Below are 24,696 nucleotides of genomic sequence, written 5' to 3'. Positions count from 1 at the left end.
GGGCCTGCACGTCCGGAGCCTGTGCTCTGCAACGGAGCCTGTGCTCTGCAACGGGAAAGGCCACAACAGTGAGAGGCCCGCGTACCCACAAAAAAAAACCAAAAACAAACAAACAAACAAAAACTTGTTATTTGATAATTGACCCTCATTGAAACTACCTATCTTATTCAGGGAAGAACCAAGCTGAAGGAATAAAATTGTTTCTGTCTTGTGTCATTGTTCTAAGATATGGGGAAGAATCAAGCTAAACAGTATCTTTGTCCCTCCCTTTTTGGGTTGGTTTGGTCTGCTATGCAAGAAAGAGCTACTAAGATAAAGATGTTTATGCCTCTCCCCTGATAACAAATGAGAATAGCTATATCAAAATGAAATTTAAATATCCCCAAAAGGAAAGAGAAGCTCCCTTTGTAGCCATATAAAGTAGAACCGTAGGGGCTAGATAACAGAGATTGAACCAAATTAGTATGAATCTGTGAACTTACGAAAGTGTAAATACACTCACATTATGTGTGTCCCTCAACAATGTATGGATTGCTTTTCATGATATAATCATTTAAGATTAAAGGGTAGGATCACTTTTCTTTGTAGTGCCAGGGACATGAAAGCTTTGACATCTCAGTTTTTCAACCATGTTCCCGAAGATTTCACCCTTAAGGAACTGTAGATTTTCATCTTAATTTATGGAAGTCTGCCAGAAACCTGGGAAATGGCAAGTGAGTGAATCTTTTCAGTGGTAGGTAAAGAAAGATTAGGAGGCGCTAGAATCCTTTCTTTTTAATATTTAATATTAATTTTAAAATAAGCTTTACAATTATTTTAATAGTTTCTTATCAAAAACAATACAAAAAATAGATAAGTAGCAGGAGTAAATTGATGGGAGGAGAGAATTGAACATATAATGGCTAGTATTTGTGCTTTAGCAACAACAATAAAAAAATAGGTGTTTTACATACACTTTATTCTTTAAACATAAATGCCACTTGTATTCAGCATCTAATTACCAACTTGAACTTACGTATTCTTCGAAATAGAATTTGTTTCACCTGGAGACTGATTGCTGCAAATGTCTTTTCTTGTGTTTGTTTTGCTATCTGGTGACAACATAATTTGAAGAATTTTGTAAAATAAATGCAGAGAGATGAATTAAGCTGCATCACTCTTATTCACATATTTTCTCTCTTATTAAATGGTAGCAAGAGGAATGCTTGCCTAGAATGGAGAGAAGGGAGTTTTTATAAGGAGGATGTGATCACTGTTTGCCCACAGAGTATGATCAGTGTTTACTCTTAGTTATAAGTCAGTACCTAATGTATTATTGGTTGATTTGGTAAAAATTATGCAGCTTCAAGAAAGCATAAAGCTCCTTAACCCATCATATTTTATTCTCACTGGAAAAAAAATGGAAACCTGAAAAGGTATTTAGAAATCCATCCTGAATCTCTGCCAGGTGTTGAGCAGTATTTTAATAAGTGCATATGATAATCAGGGATGGTATTTGGTGTTATTAAAACAATGTTCACTTTCTTTGAGATTCTAAAACCGCACACATTGGTTTCATTTTAGCACATATGATAGGAACAATCTAAAACTATTCAATCTTTGCCTTGTTCTGTAGATGTGTATGGACTCAGAAAAACATATGATCTACACCTTTGGTGGTAGAATTTTGACGTGTAATGGCAGTGTAGACGACAGCAGAGCCAGTGAACCACAATTCAGTGGATTGTTTGCTTTCAACTGTCAGTGTCAAACCTGGAAACTTCTTCGCGAGGACTCCTGTAATGCTGGGCCTGAGGACATCCAGTCTCGTATAGGACACTGCATGCTATTCCACTCAGTAAGAATATTCTGTACATTGTCTTATGTTATTGTGTCATGTATCTCTCAATAGGAAAAGAAGTGGTGAAATCTAATTCTTCAGTAAGAGTAAATTTTTCATTAGAAATAAATGTGTGGGCAATGATAGACAAAAACAAAGCTACCTTTAACACGGAACTGTTTGCTAATTATAAGATTCTTCTGTCAACCTAATAATTCCTAAGTAGTTATCAGCTGAGTACTAATCTAGGCACTTTAATGACTAACCTCACTGCTTAAATGTAGTAGCTATTTCTCTTTCTTATATACCTTTCTACTTACTGTTTTCTCTTAGTGTCTAGAAGATCAATTTTCTTATCTGTTCTTATTTTCCCCTCTGCTACTCTCCATTAAGTGCAAAGGGTTAAGAATTGACTTAATAGAATTAAAATTTATCAGCAAAACCCAGCATACAGACATTTCTTTAACCTTTTTTTTTTTTTCTTTTTTTTTGCGGTACGCGGGCCTCTCACCGTTGTGGCCTCTGCCACTGCGGAGCACAGGCTCCAGACACGCAGGCTCAGCAGCCATGTCTCATGGGCCCAGCCACTCAGCGGCATGTGGGATCCTCCCAGACCGGGGCACGAACCCGTGTCCCCTGCATCAGCAGGTGGACTCTCAACCACTGCGCCACCAGGGAAGCCCTCTTTAACCTTTTTATGTGCTATAGTGAAAACTTGGGCTTCTTGCTGTGAACATAACTTTAAAAATACACTGTGGAATATTTTTAACATATACCAAAGTAGAGAGAAGAAAATAATAAATTCCCATGTACTTATTTATCAGTTTCAACAGTTAGCATTATTCGACTGTTCATTTTTCATATATCTAACCCACTTATATCTTTTTTTTAATGTTTCTTTGATTTTTAAGTTTATTCTTAAATTTTATTGTGTTGGGGTATTTTGAAGCAAATTCCAGACGTTGTATCATTACACCTATAAATACCGTATTGTATCACTAACAGGTAAGGACGTTTTAAAAACATAATTATAGTATCATTATAAAACCCAACCAAAGTATTGACAAAAATGATTTCTTTATATCATTTAATATTGCATTCATTTTTTCCCTAAAATACTGAAAAATACCTTTTCATAGTTGTTTTATCCAAGTCAGGATCCAGAAAAGGTCTATGTATATTGCATTTGGTTGTTAAAGCTCTTAAATTTCTTCTAATCCATAACAGTACTCCCCTGTCCTATTTTTTTCCCTCTGTATACCACTTATTTGTTAAAGCAAGTAAATCTAGAATTTCCCATTTTCTCAGTGTGACCGATTTTATACTCATGGTGTCATTTAACATGATCCTCTATCTTCGGTATTTCCTGTGAGCTGGTGTGTAGATCCAGAGGCTTGAATTTAGTTTAGATTCACTCTGCTTTTTAGGGCAGGCCAAAAGGGGAGTTGCAAGAATACTTCACAGCTGGTCTAATTGCAAGATATAAAGAGACATTTAATGTGTAGTTGTCATACTTTTGGTGATGTTAAAATTGTTCTGGTGGGTTTAGGTGTTAACAGCCTGATTGATCAATTATAAAGTTTCCTGTCAACTTGTTATCTGATGGGTTTAGCAGCCACTGATAGTCACAGACTATAGTGACTATAGTCATAGACTAATCTATAGTCATAGATTTTAGTAGGGTTTGAAAAATGGTCATTTTTCTAATCACATAGTTTCTTCATTTATTAACTGTGATTGTACTATAAAAGCTTATCCTCGTTAACTAACTGGCTACCCTAATATGTAAACCGCACAGGATAGGTAATATAAATGTTTGATTCTTTTCCTCTGTCACCTTTTCATGTTAATGAGCTGAGGCTCTAGAGTTTACCAATGTTTTTGGTTTTTTTTAATTATTATTATGAACTTGGGAATTTTATTTATTTTATGTGTTTAATCCAATGCTGTCATTATTCTTTTTTTTTTTTTTTGCGGTATGCGGGCCTCTCGCTGTTGTGGCCTCTCCCTGTGGAGAACAGGCTCTGGACGCGCAGGCTCAGTGGCCATGGCTCACGGGCCCAGCCACTCCGCGGCATGTGGGATCTTCCCAGACCGGGGTACGAACCCGTGTCCCCTGCATCGGCAGGCAGACTCTCAACCACTGCGCCACCAGGGAAGCCCCATTATTCTTTTTGATTCCTTAATTTTTCTCTATCTTCAGCCAGTGGGAGTGCCCACCTCCCAGTATACCTTTGCATATATGGACACGCGCATATATGTATGTATGTCTTTTTTAGTAAGAGAAAAATCATGGGTTCATACTGATATGTCCAAGTCAAATTTAAGATCATAGAGTTTTAAAATTTAATATCTTTGATTTTGTTTTTGTGTATCTTTTAAGGTTAAAATCCTACTTCCTAATGACAATATGTTACTTGCTCTGTCTTTCTATAATAGTTTACAGAATAGCAAAACTAACAACAAAATCACTGAGTGCTGTTTAAGATTGCTTTCTGATTATTTTTCTGTTTAAGATATTGCCTACTAGGGATGGGAGTCAAAAACAAGAATTAAAATCACTAGAAATACTACTTCTCTGTGTGATCACGTGTCTCTGTGTGATCATATCTTTGTATACAGGCTTTGTATATAGGCTTATTTGCTTCACTTTTTTTCAAAGATTATTTTTTCTTTTAAGTTAATTTTGTTTTCTAATTAAGTAAAAACATATACATAGTTCTAAAGGCAAAACCGTAAGTCAGTATCCTTTTGGAGATATATGGTTTTTATCCCTGTCTTCCTGTTCTGTCACTTCCCCTATAGCTGTCCTTTATTAGTTTCCTTTGTTTCTTTTTGAAGAAAGAAACAAACACAACACACATTACTATTTCTCCTTTCTTACACAAAGGCAGCACCCTATAGCCATTATTCTGCACCTTGCTCTTTTTTTACTTTAATAGGATATCTTAGAGATTACCTGTTAGCAGTATATAGAGAGCTTCCTCATTCTGCTTTGTACCAGTATAGTACTCCATTGCATGGAATCTCTCATGAAATTACTTTTTTAGAGTTTTAAATTTTAAAAAGATCATTCTGAATTCTTCGTGGAAATGACTTTTTTTCTTCTTTGCCCTTTTTTTCTTATTTTTCAGAAAAATCGTTGCTTATATGTATTTGGTGGCCAGCGATCAAAGACCTATTTGAATGATTTCTTTAGTTATGATGTGGATTCTGATCATGTAGACATAATATCAGATGGTACCAAGAAAGACTCTGGAATGGGTAAAGGCATTTAGTGATTCTTCTCTCATGTCTTAATTACTTTAGGTAGAAGACTATATCCCATTTTCTTTTCTTTCTAACCATTCTTTATCCTTTTCCCATTTGTTTAACTGAAGTGATTCTAAAAGGAAGAAAACCCTCTACCAGCTAAACTATTTAATTCAACCTGTTTAAAAATACTATATGAATTATTATTGTGATTTCCTTTGAGCAGAAAGACAATGTGTGAATTTCTAAAGGAATTATGTGTGTGCTTGTAATGGGTGATTGTAAGAATTAATAACTTAAAAACTGTATTATCCTGTATTTGCTAATTCTTTCCACCTCACTAAAGTGACTTGTATATTAGGCACATATAGTAGAGTATGTCTTTGTTCTGAGGGAAGACTTCACGTAATTCATTGGTAATGCCATATAGCTTTACAAGCTCTGCATCCAGGAAGTTATTCTCCTGGTGATAGGGTAACTAGTTTGCCTGAGATAATGCCAGTTCATGTATAATTATTAATAGTGCCCCATTCACTCTCAAAAGTGTCTTATTTTGGATAATTTACATAGTTACCCTGCTTAGTAGTCACTTTGCTTGTGATTGGTATACACAGAAGAATGGTATTTGTTTAAGACCCAATGGTTTAAAATGCCTAATTAGAGCAAAGGGTGAGAAATTAGATCAGCTTGCTTTTCCTTTTATCTATTATTTATAAATATATATATATATTTTTAAATAGTTGTTTATATTTAGGAGGAATTTTTTTAAAAAACAAGATAGCACCATCGTAAAAAAATGCATGTGAAGTAGTTTGACCCTCAGGATCTTTCTCCCATACTTCCTACTGGGCAGAGGCTAGAGCTTTATTTTCTGAGGGAAATAGAGGCTCTGTGGAGGCAGAGGGAACAGGGTAGAAAATAGAATTAAGTCCAGGTACTGAACAGTGGAACTTCTAACCATTTCCCTGCTCTCATGACGCTAGGCATGTGTCTCCTACAAAAGGTTAGTATCACTTTCTCTGGAGAAAAATATGGCCTCATAAAAAAGATTTCCAGATACTGTTGTTTGGGGATATGCTCCCCCCCCTCCCGCCCATAAAATGTCTAATCTTGCCTGTTGGCCGCCAGTACAGTGGCTACTTTCGTGGCCCAGTCCCCGTACTGTGTTGCCTACAGTTGTACACTACTGTTTTCAATTAAATTTTATTTCTTCACTCTTTTTTTTTTTTGGAGTATTGGTAGCCACCTGTTAGGGTGTTATGAGGTCTAACTAAGATCAGCTGAGTCAAGTGTCTGCCATACATCATGAGCTCAGGAAGCATTTCCTTCTTTTTTTTTTTTTTGCGGTACGCAGGCCTCTCACTGTTGTGGCCTCTCCCGTTGCGGAGCATAGGCTCCGGACGCACAGGCTCAGCGGCCATGGCTTACGGGCCCAGCCACTCCGCAGCATGTGATATCTTCCCGGACCGGGGCATGAACCCGTGTCCCCTGCATCAGCAGGAGGACTCTCAACCACTGCGCCACTAGGGAAGCCCCTATTTCTTCACTCTTAATGAACTGTCGGTTAAGTATCTTCTGTATTAGTACCTTCCCTATGAAAGAGAGAGACAAAAACAAAACAAACCTGAAAACAGAAATCTGGAGTGGTGCACTGAACACAAGTACATGAAAATAATAATGATCAAGATCACTTTTGGTAGAGAAAAGGATACTGCATCCATAAAACAATAATAGGATGTAATGAAAGATCAGAGACTTTTGGAAATAAATTTTGTTAAAATAAAAAGTAGGAGAGTTGTAAGATATCTGTCTCCCTAAAAATAGACAAAGAGACAGAGATAGAAATTGGAGAAAATAAGGATATTAGAAAATCAATATAGGAGGTCCAGTGTTGAACTCATAACAGTTTCTCCAACTATGGAGAACAAGGAAATGGAGGAGACTAGATTATAAAACAAAGAATTAACAGAAAATTTTCCTAAACTGGAAAGTATTGGTCTGCAAATTATAAATGGCCCCCTTTGGAAGTCAGTACATTGAATTTAGGGAAAAAAAAAAAACCTTCTCAATCGGAAGGCACATCATTGTTCGTTGTGGAATTTTACATACCAGCCATAGAATATCTAAGAAGCTGCCACTGTAAAATAAGGTTAGATTCAAAGGAACAGAACTTAGAATGATAGGAATTTTCAGCAACATTGGAAGCTGATAAGGGGAAACAAGGTCTTAAAAATTCTGAAGGAAAATTATCATCAACCTGGAATTCTGTTCCTAGCCAAGAAGGAAGAAATAGTATTTTCAGATATAACAGGTTTATTGGTGGGGTATGTGTTTGTTTGCAAGTAATAGAAAACCAAGAGAAGAATGGCTTAAAAAATAGGGACTCTTTTCTCTCACTGGACAAGAAATCCAGATGTAGATAATCTGGGACTGATGTAGTGACTCAAGAAATGTCATGAAGGCCCTCAGGTTCTTTTTAGTCTTTGTTTTTCTATTTTTAACTCGCTGTAGCCTCATGGTGGCAAGTTGGCTGAAGTACCTCAAACATGTCTTCATTCCAGATAGGAAAAAAGGAAGGAGAGCAAAACGTACACAGAAAGCTCCCTACTTATATTTTGTTGACTAGAACTGTGAAACCTGGCTTCAAGAGAGTCTGGGAAAGCAAGCGATTAGCTTTTCCAGCCTTTATATAGTACATAGGGGAAGGGGTTTGGAAATGGCTGTTGGATCGTGTAATTAAGAGTGTCTGCCACACAGGTTAAAAAAATGATAGATCTTTTATGCACTCTTTTTTAGGAAGTTAGTACACCATATACACTAACAAAAGGGAGTAAAAGTAGTTAAAAAGTACACCATATACACTAATAAAAGGGAGTAAAAGTAGTTAAAAAGAAAACATGCTGAGAGCTGAGGAAAAGAGAATCTAACACAGGAAAGCAGTGAAGGGCCATCCCAAGATGATACCTGCACAGCAAAGCTATGAGCATCCAGTTCAGATTGGAGCAGGAGGACACAGGAAAGTAGACCTCTCTTCCTCACCAAAAGTGAGGTTTCCAGATAAAAGTAGACTAAATAGATATGTTTGAGCAATTGGAATGAAAAGGTGTTAATCAGTAAATAATACCTGATGTAAAAGAGTAAGGATACGAACATAGTAGGAAAAGAAAAATTTTTTAAAATCAGGCATCATCATAGTACATTTTTTGGCTCTACAGTGAGCAATATTTTCCTAATCATAATAATGCAAAAACTACAATCAATTTAACCAAAAATTGGGATAAAATTTAGTGGGAGGATAGCGTCAATGTGGTATTGATAAAGTTCTTCATCTACTATAACAGGAGGTCAGTAGGTAGTGATGTTATGTAAAAATATGGAAAGAAATATTATAAGAAATGGCTAATAATATTACTTATCCTATCTAAAATTCTGTCTTATTTGTTTACTCATTTATTTTCTACTACCATAGGATAATGTGGAGGTATATGATTTAATCTTTGATTTCCTCTGGTTTTTAAGATTTAGTCTGATTTTCCATTAAAATAACTAGGCAGGTGGAGGTAATAATCCCCTACAATCCTAATGCAGCTCTACCTGAAAAAGGTAGTGAAGATAGTAATTGGTTTGACAAGTATGTGTTGAAAACTCCTACATACTGGCTCAGTGCTAGACGAGGGAGGGATACAGTGGAGCTAGATGGTCATGGTCTCTCAGAGTGCTTATAATCTATCTACTAGGTAATATTCTGATGGATTATAGTAGCTATTCTTTATTTAGACCGCACTAAAAGCCAGTTACTAAGCATGGAGCTTTATAAATAGTTCTAATTGGTGGTATTATTCTCATTTACCAGATGAGAAAAATTGAACTCAGTGAAGTAGTATCTCAGTAATACATAACTAGATAATGATAGAGCTGGGATTTAGAAGTTGGAGTGCAAAGAAGGTTTTTGTTTGTTTGTTTTGCTTTGTTTTTGACCATACTAAACTACTTCCAAGATTAAAAGGAAAAAGTGGCAGAGTGATAGTGGTAAAGATTTAGCAAAAAATGCACTATAATAATAAGTAGACTTTAATGACTGTCATTTGAAGATTTTAAAAAATGAGATATTATTTAGTAATTTGCAGAATTGGTCAGTATGTTTCATTCATGGCTATGGATAGCTTTAGAGCCAGCATAGTATGATAATTGCTCTTTTTGTTCAATTTTGTTTTGATTTTAAGAGTAATAATATGCTCATTGTAGAGAATTTGAAAAATACAGAAAGATGCAAAAAAGAAAATATATCAAACCATCCAGACATAATCTGTTAACATTTTAATGTATTTCCTTCTAGTCTTTTAAATGTACTTATTCTATAAAATTTAGCACAATTTTATATTCTGCTATTTTTAAACTTAAATTGTGATAATTTTTTTCATCACTGTGGTTTTATTACTAAGACAAGTGGATTCATTCCTTAATTACTGCTATAATCAACTTTTATAAAATCAGAATCACCAATTTTGCTATGTGTTTTTTAATTTTTACTTGATATGGTAATTTATCCCACAATGCAGACAAGTTCGTTGGTTAATTTAATAGTATTTTTTGGTCACCTACTAGCATCTAAGTTTGACCTTCTCCCTTCTTTTCTCCCAATATGTTTCAGCGCTTTGTATATGCCAAGTATGTTTAGATCCATAGCTATGGACCTAGGGGACAAGATCCCTTCTCTCAAAGGACTCACTTGCCTGCACTTGCCTTCTAAGTACTGTGAAGAAAAAAATTGGGTGCTATAATAATGAGTATCATGGAAGGTCCCATTTAGGTAGAGTAGGTTGGGAAACCATCTCTGATGACGTAATCTTTAAGATTTAAGAAAAGAAGTAGAGAATTAGGAAGAACCATGTTAAAAACTGAGAGAAATGCATGTACAAAGATATCAAAGCAGGAAAGAATTTAATGTGTTCCAGAAACAGAGGGGGTGCTAGTGCAGATCAAGGGTGAGGCAAGTTGATGTGAACAATGAGGTTAGAGAAATAGTTATTCAGTGCTTTGTACAATACAAATACAAGAAATTTGGATTTCCCCCCCCCGCGAATAACATAGAAGGTGATTGAAAGGTTTAATGCTAGGTGGTTTTTTCTTTTCTTTTCTTTTCTTTTAATTGAAGTATAATTGATTTACAATGTTATGTAGGTTTCTGGTGTACAGCAGTGTTTCAGTTTTCTGTAGTATGTATATATATTGGGTTGGCCAAAAAGTGCCTTAGGTTTTTAAGTAAAAATAAAAGACACATTTTTCATTTTCACCAAGAACTTTATTGAACAATGTAGTCACCCTTTTGTTCCACTACCTTCTGCCATCTTTCAGGCAACTTCGTAATTCCATCTTGCCAGAACTTTTTATCTTTTTGAGCAAAGAACTCTTCCAGGTGCCTTTTACAGTCTTCCAGGGAATTGAAATATTTTCCGTTAAGAGAATTTTGTAAAGACCGAAATAGATGGAAATCAGATGTGCAATGTCTGGTGAATACGGCGGATGAATCAGAACTTCCCAGCCAAGCTGTAACAGCTTTTGCCTGGTCATCAAAGAAACATGAGGTCTTAACGTTATCCTGATGGAAGATTATGCCTTTTCTGTTGACTAATTCTGGGCGCTTTTCATCGAGTGCTGCTTTCAAGTTGGTCTAATTGGGAGCAGTACTTATTGGAATTAATCATTTGGTTTTCCGGAAGGAGCTCGTAATAGGGGACTCCCTTCCAATCCCACCATATACACAACATCACCTTCTTTGGCTGAAGACCGGCCTTTGGTGTGGTTGGTAGTGGTTCATTTCGCTTGCCCCACCATCTCTTCCCTTCCATATTATTACTTTTCATCTCCCATCACAAATTGTTTTAAAAACGGAACGTTTTTATTACATTTAAGTAGAGAATCGCATGCGGAAATACAGTCAAGAAGGCTTTTTCCACTTAACTTACGTGGAACCCAAACATCAAAGCGATGAACATAACCAAGCTTGTGCAAATGAGTTTCAGTGCTTGATTTGGATATTTTGAGTATGTCGGCTATCTCCTGTGTGGTATAACGTTGATTGTTCTCAATTAATGTCTCAATTTGATTGCTGTCAACTTCAACTGGTCTACGCGACCGTGGAGCATCGTCCAGTAAGAATCTGCAGCACGAAACTTCGCAAACCACTTTTGACATGTTCGATCAGTCACAGCACCTTCTCCATATGCTGCACAAGTCTTTTTTTGCGTTCCAGTTGTGTTTTTACCTTTCTTGAAATAATATGCCGAAAATGGTGCTTTTTTCTTCCATCTTAAATATTAAAATGGCTACACAGAAATTCACCAGTTTTGATGTCTTTTTTTAAATGCACGCTGATATGACAGCTGTCACAATCTAACAAAATTGTTTCAAATGAAGTTAAAGACAACTAACTGCTGCTAGAGCCATCATATGGGAAAAAACGAACAAACCGTTTGGCCAACCCAATACATATATGTGTGTATATATACTGTTTTTCAGATTCTTTTCCATTATACTTTATTACAAGATATTGAATAAAGTACGCTGTGCTATACAGTAGGACCTTGTTGTTTATCTATTTTATATATAGTAGTTTATATCTGATAATCCCAAATTTTTAATTTATCCCTCTGATCCCCCTTCCCCTTTGGTAACCATAAGTTTGTTTTCTATGTCTGTGAGTCTGTTACATGAGGTTCCACATGTAAGTAGTATCGTATGATATTTGTCTTTCTCTGGCTGACTTACTTCACTTAGAATGTCCATCCATGTTGTTGCAAATGAATGCTAGGGTTTTGATCTGATTAAAGTTTTGAAAGTATCACTTTTGTCTAAATGTACATTTTCCAAGTGGTTAATTTTGACAGTATGCCTGTAAGTTGCATTGTCCAAAGCCTATATGTACAACCACTGAGGATTTTTATGGCAGAATTGAGTATCTGGTTAGAACTACTCGGAAAATTTTCCTGCCTAAAAATGTTGCCATTATTACTTAGAATTGTGGAACCTCAGTGGCTCTGTTGGCATATTAGAGTGAAACTGAAATCACTTTCTTTTCATTTTTCTTTCTTATTTTTTTCTGTCTCCCTCTCTCCTTCCCATAAGTCACTTCCATCCCTCCTTCCTTTACTCTTCTCTCTTCCTCCCTCTCTTCCTTCCCATTTTTCCCTTCTCTGCTCTCTTCTTTAAGCCTCCTGTTCTCTGTCTTTCCTGTGCACCCTCCACTCCTACCCCACGGGTTTCTGAACAGTGGCCAGGATAGAGGATCACTGTTCTAGCTCTCCAGAGCCTATCTCAGTCCTTGATCAAATAACCCACGGCAAGTTACTTAATGTCTCACCTTATTTTGCACGTCTGTAAGTGACCCAAATTATATTTTAAGTAAAATTGTATCTCACTTATGGCTACTCTAGGAGTAGAGATGGTTTGACTCTCTAGTTTGGCTGGTGTCATTGTTGGGTATATCAGTTTTCACAAGTATATGTCAATACTGCCTACAGGTTGATCTATCCAGTAATCAAGTCATGTTAATTTTACCTCCCATCTTCTCTCTATTCCCATTGCTATTTCACTAGTTTGGACTGCCAACACCTGTTTGGCCTCTGTTTCTAGTCGTCTTCTTCCTGTGTACCCCATCCCTCACCCAACCCATTCTCCACACTTTGAGCAGAATACAGCTGTTCTGCGTTACCAATTAAGTACAGAACCATACACTTCAACATTTATTCAACAGATACTTCTTGGTCACCTACTAGGTGCCAGATAATAATCTAAGCACTAGGGTTACAACTGTGAATAAAAGCTCTAACTTCATGGATCTTACAGTTGTGTATAGGGAGGAAAAAAAAGTAGATTGACACCTTACCTTTTGATTTAGTACTAAGATAAGAAAAAAAATTTTTTGACCCTGCTGCGAGTCTTATGTGATCTTAGTTCCCCAACCAGGGATCAAACCCAGACCTCCGGCAGTGAAAGCACCAAGTCCTAACCACTGGACCGCCAGGGAATTCCCAGAAAATATCTTTTAAAAAATATAAACCTGATGATTTTTCTTCTCCCTTGCTTAAACTCTTTTTATCGTTCCTCTTTGCCCTCGTGATTAAGTCTAAACTCAGCCTGACTCAGATTCCTTTATGATATGCCTCAGCTTAGGTAGTTCCCCATTCTTGGTGTCCACCCTCAGCTTGCCACCAGTTCTTTGTTTTATGACCACTGAATATTAATTCTCTATCGATAGCATATTTTTTCATGCCTTTGGGTTTTTGCCCATACTCTTTTCCCTACCTGAATCACTCTTTCCTCCTACCTCCAAAATGTAGCTAACTTGCACTCATCTTTCAGATCTTAGCTTATAGATCATTGTCTCCTGAAATTGTTTAACTCCTCAAACCAAGTTAGGAATTAGAGCATATGGTTCTAACCTTAATTGTTAGCACGATTCTGAATATTCATCTGGCAGTATAATTTTGACTCTGCTTTTCAAAACCTGTAAAAAAGCTCAACTGAAATACACAGACTTTATTCAGGATTTCTAAAGAACATTCAGTCTTTTCAGTACTCTAGATCTAAAAGTTTTTTCACTGGATTAAGTTAGACAAATCAGAAAACCTCATGTCAGAACTATGGTATATGTATTGTCTTCCCATAGAGTTACTTTTACCTGATTTTTAAAAGTCTGTTTAAATTTTAATTTTATCTTACTAGATTATTACTTATTATGTAAGCCATTCAAAATCCTTTTAAGGACAAGACAGGGTACTATTTAAACCTCTACATTATTAAGTATTCTGAGAAAATACCAATTTTATTATATGGATGCTCTAGCTTATTTAAACATTCTATTTATTAACTGTTCTAAACCTGTTTTATTACAGTTAATTACTATAATTTGAAATGGACTTAACACATAATTACTATGTTTATCTGCAGTTCAGTAATGTGGGTTACTTGATTAAAACTGCTTTTATGTGAGTTTCAAATTGGATTGTTTGCAATCTTAGAAGAAATTTGTGTGAACTGTTGAGACCAATTAGAGACGGTATATCTAATTATAAAATTGCTGCTGCTTGTTATAATTTTTTATTGAGTCAGATACTGTAAAATCTTAAATGATTGCTCTTTATAATTACTTAAATGAATTATCTCAGATTTAACATTTTAAGATCTGAAAAAACATCAACTCTTATTCAACTCTCATTTTTTTAACTAGAGTGTAACAGTTTTATGTTCCCCTTAGAAAGAAACTAATTTAAATCAGTGGATTGACAGCTGCTTGGAAAGAAGGGATTTATTAGTATTGTGTCTAACACATACATAATTACATCAAAATTCAGCACATCTAAAATTTGGGTTTATTTCTGAATAACTTTTGGCAATAAGTATGTGAACACAAGGGGTTTAGCAGACTCTCCATATGTAAGCTCTGTTTAACACTAGTTGAAAATTATGTTTAGAAGGTCTGTCACACCACCAGAACTTTATGGTTTGCTAAAGAAACTCAGTCTATTATACTGGGATTACTTTCTCATATCTGTATTATTCAAGATAACAAACATATATTGTGTCTTCAACATTTGCCAGATACTAAGTTGGGCAGTGATGATACAGAGTTCTTACAGTCTAATCCCTGTTCTATAGTAGTTAATGTGTTTACTTGTTGTGTTCCTTAAATCCTGTCGACTGTATTTTCCCACATCTGCCACTGTTTATTCCATTCTGTCCTGAGCATAGTGGCAGATTGATATAATTGAAAGAATAGTGAATTCAGAGTCAGAAGATTTGGTCTCTCTTCATCTGGGTCTGCCACTCATCCTTCAGTAGCTTTGGCAAAGTTGTATAACTTCTCTGGACTTGATTATTCATCTGAAAATGAGGGGATTGGACCAGTTGATCTTAAGGCCTCATCTGGCTCCAGAATTTTGACAGTTAAATTTCATTCCTTTTTGCTTTTATCAGGCTGTGAAAATAACAAATGAGGGCTATGTTAGTTATGTCTGCAAGATATGATTTATCTATAAACATATTTTCGTGAAAACCTTAAAAGCAGAATCTTACTGATTTTCATTTCAGCCCTGGGAATGTCCTTATTGTGCTTATTGACATTGAGGTTTTTTGTTTTTCTTTTTCTTAATCTGTGTGTGTGTGTGTGTGTGTGAGAGAGAGAGAGAGATAAGTTATGTTTTTGACCCTTTTAGACTTCTATGAGTTAACTGTAAATAAGGCCAATTCAGCAATACATAGAAGACTCTGAAGCTAATGATTTGCTATCATTAATAAAGATTAGTTACTGAGCTAGGAAATGGTAGTGCTTATTTTTAATGTAACTAGGCTTCATTGCTTTCTATTTAGAATCTTTTATATTAGGTGTGCCATTATTCTGATAAATTGGATTATGTACTTTTTTTCTTCTCAACGTTACTGGTAATAATAACTTTCCATAACTTCCACCTTTCACTCTCACAGGGGTGTTTTTGCTAGTTATAAGCCTATAAAAGTATCTCACATTTTTAATATAAAATTTGGGTTATTCGATAGTAAATGTGAATTAAAATTCACCTGTAAAAACAAACATTTGAGAACACTAAAGACAATTTTGAAAATGAAAGGTAATGTAATATTACTAAATATTTATAAAGCTACAATTTTGTACAGATTAATGGAATGGAATACAACAGATAATATAAAATATCCCTAAGTACATATGAGAATTTAGTATATGGTAAAGTGGCATTTCCAGTCAGAGAAGGAAAATAGATTATGCAATAAATGACACTGAAATGTCACTTAAGACCTGGCAATAAGCAAAAAGTAAAACCCTGACTCTAATTGATGTCTATTTATCACAAAAAATTCTAGGTAGACTCAAGTTTTATACTTAAGAAATAAAAATATAAGTCTAGGGCTTCCCTGGTGGCGCAGTGGTTGAGAGTCTGCCTGCCAATACAGGGGACGCGGGTTCGTGCCCCGGTCTGGGAGGATCCCACATGCCGCGGAGTGGCTGGGCCCGTGAGCCATGGCCGCTGGGCCTGTGCATCTGGTGCCTGTGCTCCGCAACGGGAGGGGCCGCAACAGTGAGAGGCCCGCGTACCACAAAAATAATAATAAGTCTAATTGTTTTGAATAATTTAGGATTGGGAGACCTTTCCAAATATGACACAAAACCCAGAAGTTATAAAGAAAGAGATTTAGTTTGATTTTTTGCAAATTAAAAGATTTTATATGGAAAAATACTTAAATGTCAAATAATAAATGACAAAATAGCAACTGAGACAAAGGTTAATATCCTACTATATAAACAAAAAACTCTTACAAATCAATAAAAAAAGGAGTAATTTTCTAGTAGAACAATGGCAAACGACATAACTAGGTAGTTCAAAGAAAAAAATAATTCAAATAGCTGGCAAACTTACTTCTATATAGATGCTCAGCTTCATTCGTTTTAAAAATTTTTTAAATGTAAATTAAAAGGTCACTCATTGAATGTTGATATCTAGTAAAATATAAAATACATATACTCTTTGACCAAGCATTTTTTTCAAGGAATTTATCCTACTTACATACTTGTACAGATGCATAAAAAATAAGTTGTACAGAGATACTTATTGTGGTATTGTTTGCAAAATTAAAAAATCTGGAAACAACTTTAATTATCCACCAATAGGTAACCAGTTAAATAAATTGTGGTTGATCTATTCAGTGAGATGAATTCTTTGTGGCTTAATGTAACTGAGATAGATCAGTAAGTACTACATCACTGAGTGTCAAAAGCTAGTTGGAATTTTACAAAAAGCAAATAATGAGTGGTAGAAACCCAGGTTCAGGTAAAATAATAGAAGTTCTAAAATAATCCTAAAATTTATATGGAACCACAGAAGACCCAGAATTGCAAAAGCAATCCTGAGAAAGAAGGACAAAGCTAGAGGGTATAACCCTTCCAGACCTCAGACTATACTACAAAGCTGCAGTAATCAAAAGAGGATGGTATTAGCACAAAACAGACATATAGATCAATGGAACAGAATAGGGAGCCCAGAAATAAACCCACGTACTTAATGGTCAGTTAATCTACAAGGAAAGAGGTAAGAATATACAATGGAGAAAAAACAGTCTCTTCAACAAGTGGTGTTGGGAAAGTTGGACAGCTACATGTAAAATAATGACATTAGAACATTGCCTCATACAAAAATAAACTCAAACTCATCTATATACAAAAATAAACTAAAATGGTTTAAAGACCTAAATGTAAGATGACACCATAAAACTCCAAGAAGAAAACATAAGTGGAACACTCTTTGACATAAATCGTAGCAATATTTTCTTAGATCAATCTCCCAAGGCAAAAGAAATAAAAGCAAAAATAAACAAATGGGACCTAATCAAGCTTAAAAGCTTTTGCACAACAAAGGAAACCATCAACAAAACGAAAAGACGACCTACGGAATGGGAGAAAACATTTGCAAATGATGCAACCAACAAGAGGTTAATATCCAAAGCATACAAACGGCTCATACAACTCAATATCAAAAAACAAACAATCATTGGGTTTCCCTGGTGGCGCAGTGGTTGAGAGTCCGCCTGCTGATGCAGGGGACACGGGTTCGTGCCCTGGTCCGGGAAGATCCCACATGCCGCGGAGCGGCTGGGCCCGTGAGCCATGGCCGCTGAGCCTGCGCGTCTGGAGCCTGTGCTCCACAACGGAAGAGGCTACAACAGTGAGAGGCCCGCGTACCGCAAAAAAAAAAAAAAAACAGTCAAAAAATGGGCAGAAGACCTGAATGGACATTTTTCCAAAGAAGACATACTGATGACTAACAGGCACATGAGAAGATGCTCAGCATTGCTAATTATTAGAGAAATGCAAATCAAAACCACAATGAGGTATCCCCTCACACCTGTCAGAATGGCTATCATCAAAAAGTCTACAAATAACAAACGGAGGGGATGTGGAGAAAAGGGAACCCTCATGCACTGTTGGCGAAATGTAAACTAGTGCAGCCACTATGTAAAACAGTATGGAGGTTCCTTAAAAAACTAAAAATAGGACTGTCATAGGATCCAGCAATCCCACTCCTGGGTATATATCTGGAAAAAGCAAAAACTTTAATTTGAAAAGATGCATGTACCCCAATGTTCATAGCAACACTATTTATAATAGTCAAGACATAGAAGCAGCCCAAGTGCCTGTCAACATATGATTGGCCTAAGAAGATGTGGGGTGTGTGTGTGTGTGTGTGTGTGTGTGTGTGTGTGTATGTGTATGTATTACTCAGCCGTAAAAAAGAATGAATTATTGCCATTTGCAGCAACGTGGATGGACTTAGAGAATATAATGATTAGTGAAATGTCAGACAAAGACAAATACTATATGATATCACTTATATGTGGAATCTAAAAAATAATACAAGTGAATCTATATACAAAACAGAAACAGACTCACAGACTTAGAGAATGAACTTACGGTTACCAGAGGGGAAGGGTGGTGGGGAGGGATAGATTGGGAGTTTAAGATTGACATGTACACACTGCTATATTTAAAATAGCATGTACACACTGCTATATTTAAAATAGATAAGGACCTACTGTTTAGCACAGGGAACTCTGCTCAATATTCTGTAATAACCTAAATGGGAAGAGAATTTGAAAGAGAATAGATACTTGTATATGTAAAAAACAAAAAAGAAAAGGATATGGAGAAGCATACATATCCAAAGCATACAAACAGCTCCTACAACTCAATATCAGAAAACAAAGAATCATTGGGTTTCCCTGGTGGCGCAGTGGTTGAGAGTCCGCCTGCCGATGCAGGGGACACTGGTTCGTGTCCCGGTCCTGGAAGATCCCACATGCCGTGGAGCGCCTAGGCCCGTGAGCCATGGCCGCTGAGCCTGCGCGTCATAACAGCAATTCCAGGAGAAGACAAAAATGAAAATTTAAGAAGTTGAAATAATTGATGAAATAAGAGGTAAATTTCCTAGAATTCAGAAAAGGTGAAAGGCTTCAGACTGGTGAGAGGGCGTGTAGTATGCTAAATGGGAAAAATAAGGAGAAACACATACCTAGGCATATTTATTAAAGTAAAATTAAGAATATTAAAGACATAAAGGAAATTCTGAAAGATTTCAGAGACAAAGAGCAGATGACCTGCAGGGAACAAGAAGATAGAGAGCTAGGTATCAGCTCAACAGCAATAGTGAATGGAAGAAAATAGTAAACTTTAAAAATACTCAAGGAAAATGTCTTTGAACCAAGCAATTTATATCCTCCTAACTTTCATACAAGGATAAAATAAAATATTATCAGGTATTTTTGCCTCGAAGCTTTCAATATGAAAACCCATATTGGAAACCCATTTGAAAGCAAGATTCATGAGAAATCTAGAAGTGAGAGGTGGTGATCAAATTACCTTGAGGAAGTTTATTGTTGACTGAAGACAAACAAAATTCTAAGCAGTGAAAATATGATGGGGGAGGGGAATGGGGCACCGTATAAATTCAGGTGTTGTGATTGGACTTACAGAGAAGAACATGTTCTGCATTATTAAAACTTTTTCATTCCAAAATGTCTTATACAAGGCTTAAGACCTAATGGGTCTTTATTTTCTTTCAAACTTCCTTTTCTTTTCCTGTGTCATATATCACTGCCAGTATTTCTTACATCCCAGGTCATTCTTTACCTTGGATTCATTTTTTTTTTTTTTTTTTTTTTTTGGATTCATTTTTGTTTGTTGGAATAGCTCCTGAAAGAATCTTTTCAGATGCAGTCATTGATATGAACTTTAATATTTCTGCTGATCCAAAAGTTCTTTTATGTTGACCTCATTGTTGGGGTTGCTAGTTTAACAGGAAATAGAATTTTAGTTCCATATCTTTTTATATTCCAAGGAATTTTAAAGTTATTACTCCATTTTGTATTCTAGCATTCTTTGTTACTGATAAAAGGTCTAATGTTAGTTAGATACTTATTCCTCTGTATATAATAACCTACTTTTCCCCTCCATAGAAGCTTTTAGAATTTTCTTTTAATTCCTGAATTTTTGAAGTTTCACTAGGAGATATGTATATAAAGTCTTTTTTTTTTTTAATAGCCAAGCTAGTTGTTTTTTGTTTTTTAATTAATTTATTATTTATTTATTTTTGGCTGTGTTGGGTCTTCGTTTCTGTGCAAGGGCTTTCTCTAATTGTGGCAAGCGGGGGCCACTCTTCATCGCGGTGTGTGGACCTTTCACTGTTGCAACCTCCCTTGTTGCGGGGCACAGGCTCCAGAAGCGCAGGCTCAGTAGTTGGTGGCTCACTGGCCTAGTTGCTCCGTGGCATGTGGGGTCTTCCCAGACCAGGGCTCGAACCCGTGTCCCCTGCATTGGCAGGCAGATTCTCAACCACTGTGCCACCAGGGAAGCCCCCCCACCTTTTTTTTTTTTTTAATAAAACGTGCTTAGTGCCCCAGGCTCTTTCAAACAGGACACCCACTGTTTTTCTTCCATTCAGGGAAATTTTCTTTATTTCCTTCTTCTACATTATTTCATTTCTCCTTCTGGTGCTCTTTTCAGACAAAGTTTTTACTTCAATGGCTTTATCCTCTGTATCTCTTAACATTTCTATCATAATTTCTATATCTTTATGCTATATATTCTGGTAATTTATCAATTTTATCTTGAGATGACTGACTTTGTTTTTAACTGTGCACATTTTATTTTCATTTTGTTATTTCATTTTTTTGTCATAGTTTTTTAATATCTTTCCATACTCTGCTTCTTTTTAAGGAAGCTTATTTTTGTTTTACACATGTAATGTTCTCTTCACTCTACAAGGATAATGAGTTTGCGTTCTTTCTTCTAAGTTCTGTTCTTTTCTATGATTTATCTTTTCCTGTTGTTCTGTTTGTTCATCTAGGTCCCTCCTTACATTGCTGATTTTTTTCTCATATTGTCACGTGATTCCTGTCTAAATATTAAAATTTATGAATAAGTTTATGTATCAGTTAAGAAAGGTAGTTGACAGTGGTTTCCTGTGCATTGTATGTCTCTTTTTCCCAGTGGCCTTCTCCCTTAAATCAGACACTGACTGAGGGTTTTGTATAAATGCATGGTACATGCAGGCTTTTTTATAGGATGCGTAAACTGAGAATAGAACCCTGTGTCCTTATTAGAAGCTCTCCCACAGGAGTGCTTCTCAAGGTCTACTCCTGCTTTTTGTATTTGATGACTTATTCTGAAATTTTCCATCTTTTATCTCTGGTGAGTTGGGCTGTCTTTTCCTTGGCTGTGATTTCCTGTCAGTATAACCCCAACTGCTATTTCTCAAGATTCCTCAAAATTTCTTATCTATTGATACTTTCTTGACATACTTTCTTCTTCTCTAGACCTTTTTTTTTGTTTTTCTTTTTGCTAGAATATTGTTTCTGCCAATTCAAGCGGGATGATGGGAAAGAGGGGTAATGTAGTTAATGTTTAGTTTTCTGTCTAAAACCAAAAGCCCCAACCTTTAGATTTCATAAGCAGCTTCTGTCAGTAGTAAAAATTCAAGTCTAAAATGCCTACTAGGGCTAGACCATAATTCTTTGATGCATGTGTACATGTAATTTTTTACATTTTAATTTTCTTTAATAAGAATGCATAAAATCTTCATTTAAAGTGAAAAATGGGTTTTTTTTTTCCTTCTGTTTACAAAGGAGATAACACATTAGATTTAGAGTATTACAGAAAATGGACATTTTTAATAGTTTCTTGGAGTAATCCAGACTGCTTTTGAAGGTAGATATGAAAAACTTTATTATTTTTTTATTGAAGTACTGTTGATTTACAATGTTGTGTTAGTTTCTGGTACAGCAAAGTGATTCCATTATAGATTATTATAAGATACTGAATATAGTTTCCTGTGCCATACAGTAGGACCTTGTTGTTTATTTTGTATATAGTAGTTTGTATCTGCAAATCCCAAGCACCTAATTTATCCACACCTGCCTTCTCCTTTGGTAACCATAAGTTTGTTTTCTATGTCTGTGAGTCCGTTTCTGTTCTGTAAATAAGTTCATTTGTATCTTATTTTAGATTCCACGTATAAGTGATGATGTATGATATTTGTCTTCCTCTTTCTGACTTCACTTAGTGGTAATCTCTAGGTCCATCCATGTTGCTGCAAATGACATTATTTCATTCTTTTTTATGGCTGAGTAGTATTCCATTTTACACACAGACACACACACACACACACACACACACACACATCATGTCTTCTTTATCCTTCCGTCTGTTGATGGACATTTAGGTTGCTTCCATGTCTTCACTATTGTAAATAGTGCTGCTGTGAACATTGGGGTGCATGTATCTTTTCAAATCAGAGGGAAAAATTATTTTTATTGGTTTATGTATTGAAATGTTTTTTAAATTGTTACTGTATGTGGAATGGAGTAGAAATAGGAATTAAACTTAAGTCCAATTTGTAAAATTTACACAGAAGGCCATTAACATGGATACATTCAGTGTAAGTTTGAATTAACCCCCTGATCTTTAGGAACTCTTCAGATGTAAGTTTTCATTTTTATATTTTAGAGAAAAAAATCAAAAATACTTTTTAATACCTAGTTTTAGTTTTGCAACTAAATGATTTAAAAACGTTGTTTTTAGTGCCAGTAAAACTGTCTTTTGACAATTTTATGAATTCCCTTTCCATCTAAATAACAGCATTCCAAATATTAATGTAAAATTTTGTTCATGAGAAATTTGGGAGGATGTGTGAGAATTTTTCACTTATTACTAATAGTCCCCAGTATTTAGACCCAGATGTATTTTTTTTCTGTATTTTGGTTTAGATTTTTCTTCTTTTCTTGTAACTATAAAATCAATATATATTGAAACTTTTCATATTCTATAATAGAAAGTTAAAATGTCCTAACTTCCCCCCCTCCAATAACTATTATTTATCTTTTGGTGTATGTTCTTTTATGTTTCTTCAATTCACGTACACACATATATATAAACGTTTTTCCTTGTCATTAGTATGCAATAAAAATTATATTTGTAAGGGTATGTAAACTTAAGGAGTAATAAAAATTCTGTCCTGAGAGATTGTACATTTGAATATTCTTAGAGTAAAATATTTGGATACCTCGAAAAAGTTTCAGTGAAACTTTTTTTTTTTTTTTTTTTTTTTTTTTGCGGTACACGGGCCTCTCACTGTTGTGGCCTCTCCCGTTGTGGAGCACAGGCTCCAGACACGCAGGCTCAGCAGCCATGGCTCACGGGCCCAGCCGCTCCATGGCATGTGGGATCTTCCCGGACCGGGGCACAAACCCATGTCCCTTGCATTGGCAGGCGTACTCTCAACCACTGTGCCACCAGGGAAGCCCCCCAGTGAAACATTTTTACTCTTATTTTTCACAAGTTTCTGCTCCAAGCTTGGTCTCTGTTAAGCCAGTCCAGAGATTTTTGTACTTTTGACATAACATCTCCTCCCTTTTTTTTGCTGATGGAAATCGTGCTTCTTTATTAATATTTCCTTACTGCCTTCGTCCAGTCCACACCATTGCACTGTTAACAGCCTCCTAATTGATCTATGTATCTCACAAGCCTCTCACTTTGCCTGTCTATGCTGCATTGTTGATAGACATGTCAAATGATGCAGTGACCCTGTGGGGAGATGTGAAAGGGGATGGGGAATGACTGCTAATGGGTACAGGGTTTCTTTTTGGAGTAATGAAAATATTCTAAAATTAGATTGTGATGATGGTTTTATAGTGGATATACTAAAAAAAACCCAAGCCGTATGCTTTAAATAGGTGAATTATATGGTATGTGAATGATATTCTGTAAAGCTGTTTGAAAAGCCAATAAAAGACTTAAATGTGTAACTTTGAGGCAAAAGTCAACATTACGCAGAGTAAAAGGCATATTGTATATGAAAGATCAAAGAAATGGGAAGTGTATACTTTCTAATCCGCTTTATAATCAAAGTAATTTTTTATAATTCTTATAGTACAGATGTTATAAACATGGTAGTCTTACCTCCCTGAATATTGTAAACCTGCCCACTGCCTTCATTTTTGAGAAGCAACACTTGTCATTTTTCTCTTCTGCTACAAAGCTGCTTCTAGGTAAAATGTGACAGTATGGAAGAGAAAGCATGTAACATTCTCACATGCCTCCCCTAGCCCAGTACTCCTTTATTCTCCTCTCGGTGACCCAGCCCCGTTTTATAGAATTCAAAAATCTCTTTCCCTCTGCACGGATTTCCATTCCACTCAGAAATTTCCGGTTCCTTATTTAAGGTATTTAAATGGGTCCTTATTTTAGGTAAGCAGTTTGTTGCATTCATTTATAATAAGTCATACATCTCTCATATTTGCATTTTAAAAGATTATAGAATAGGGGTTAGCAATTTTTTTCTATGAAGAGCCAGATGTAATTATTGTCGTTGCAACTACTCAGCCTTGCTATTGTGGGGTGAAATCAGCCACAGACAAAATGTAAATGAATGACTGAGACCTGATTTGACCCTAGGCAGGTCAGATCAATCCATAGTTTGTCAACCCATGTTATAGAATTCTACATGGGATGAAGAAATTTAAGTGCAATAAATTTAGGCAGTTATGTCCTCCACTTCTACAACTAA

At 35.7% G+C, this 24,696-nt stretch overlaps 1 protein-coding gene across 4 annotated transcripts in view; it reads left to right on the top strand.

Annotated features, from left to right (window-relative positions):
• The window catches only part of MKLN1 (muskelin 1), a gene marked incomplete at its 5' end in the record, with an annotated part of 355,190 nt that overhangs the window by 297,466 nt on the left and 33,028 nt on the right, over nucleotides 1-24,696 (top strand). For all 4 annotated transcript variants that reach the window (XM_082661471.1, XM_082661472.1, XM_082661473.1 and 1 more), the window contains 2 exons: nucleotides 1,616-1,837; nucleotides 4,954-5,083. In XM_082661471.1, the coding sequence (XP_082517597.1) occupies nucleotides 1,616-1,837; nucleotides 4,954-5,083 (352 nt within the window). The remainder of the gene's footprint in view (nucleotides 1-1,615; nucleotides 1,838-4,953; nucleotides 5,084-24,696) is intronic.

Source organism: Grampus griseus (genome assembly GCF_964374135.1).
Source record: "Grampus griseus genome assembly, chromosome: 9".
In the NCBI taxonomy this organism is placed as follows: domain Eukaryota; kingdom Metazoa; phylum Chordata; class Mammalia; order Artiodactyla; family Delphinidae; genus Grampus; species Grampus griseus.
This window is presented reverse-complemented; position numbering and strand designations above follow the sequence as displayed.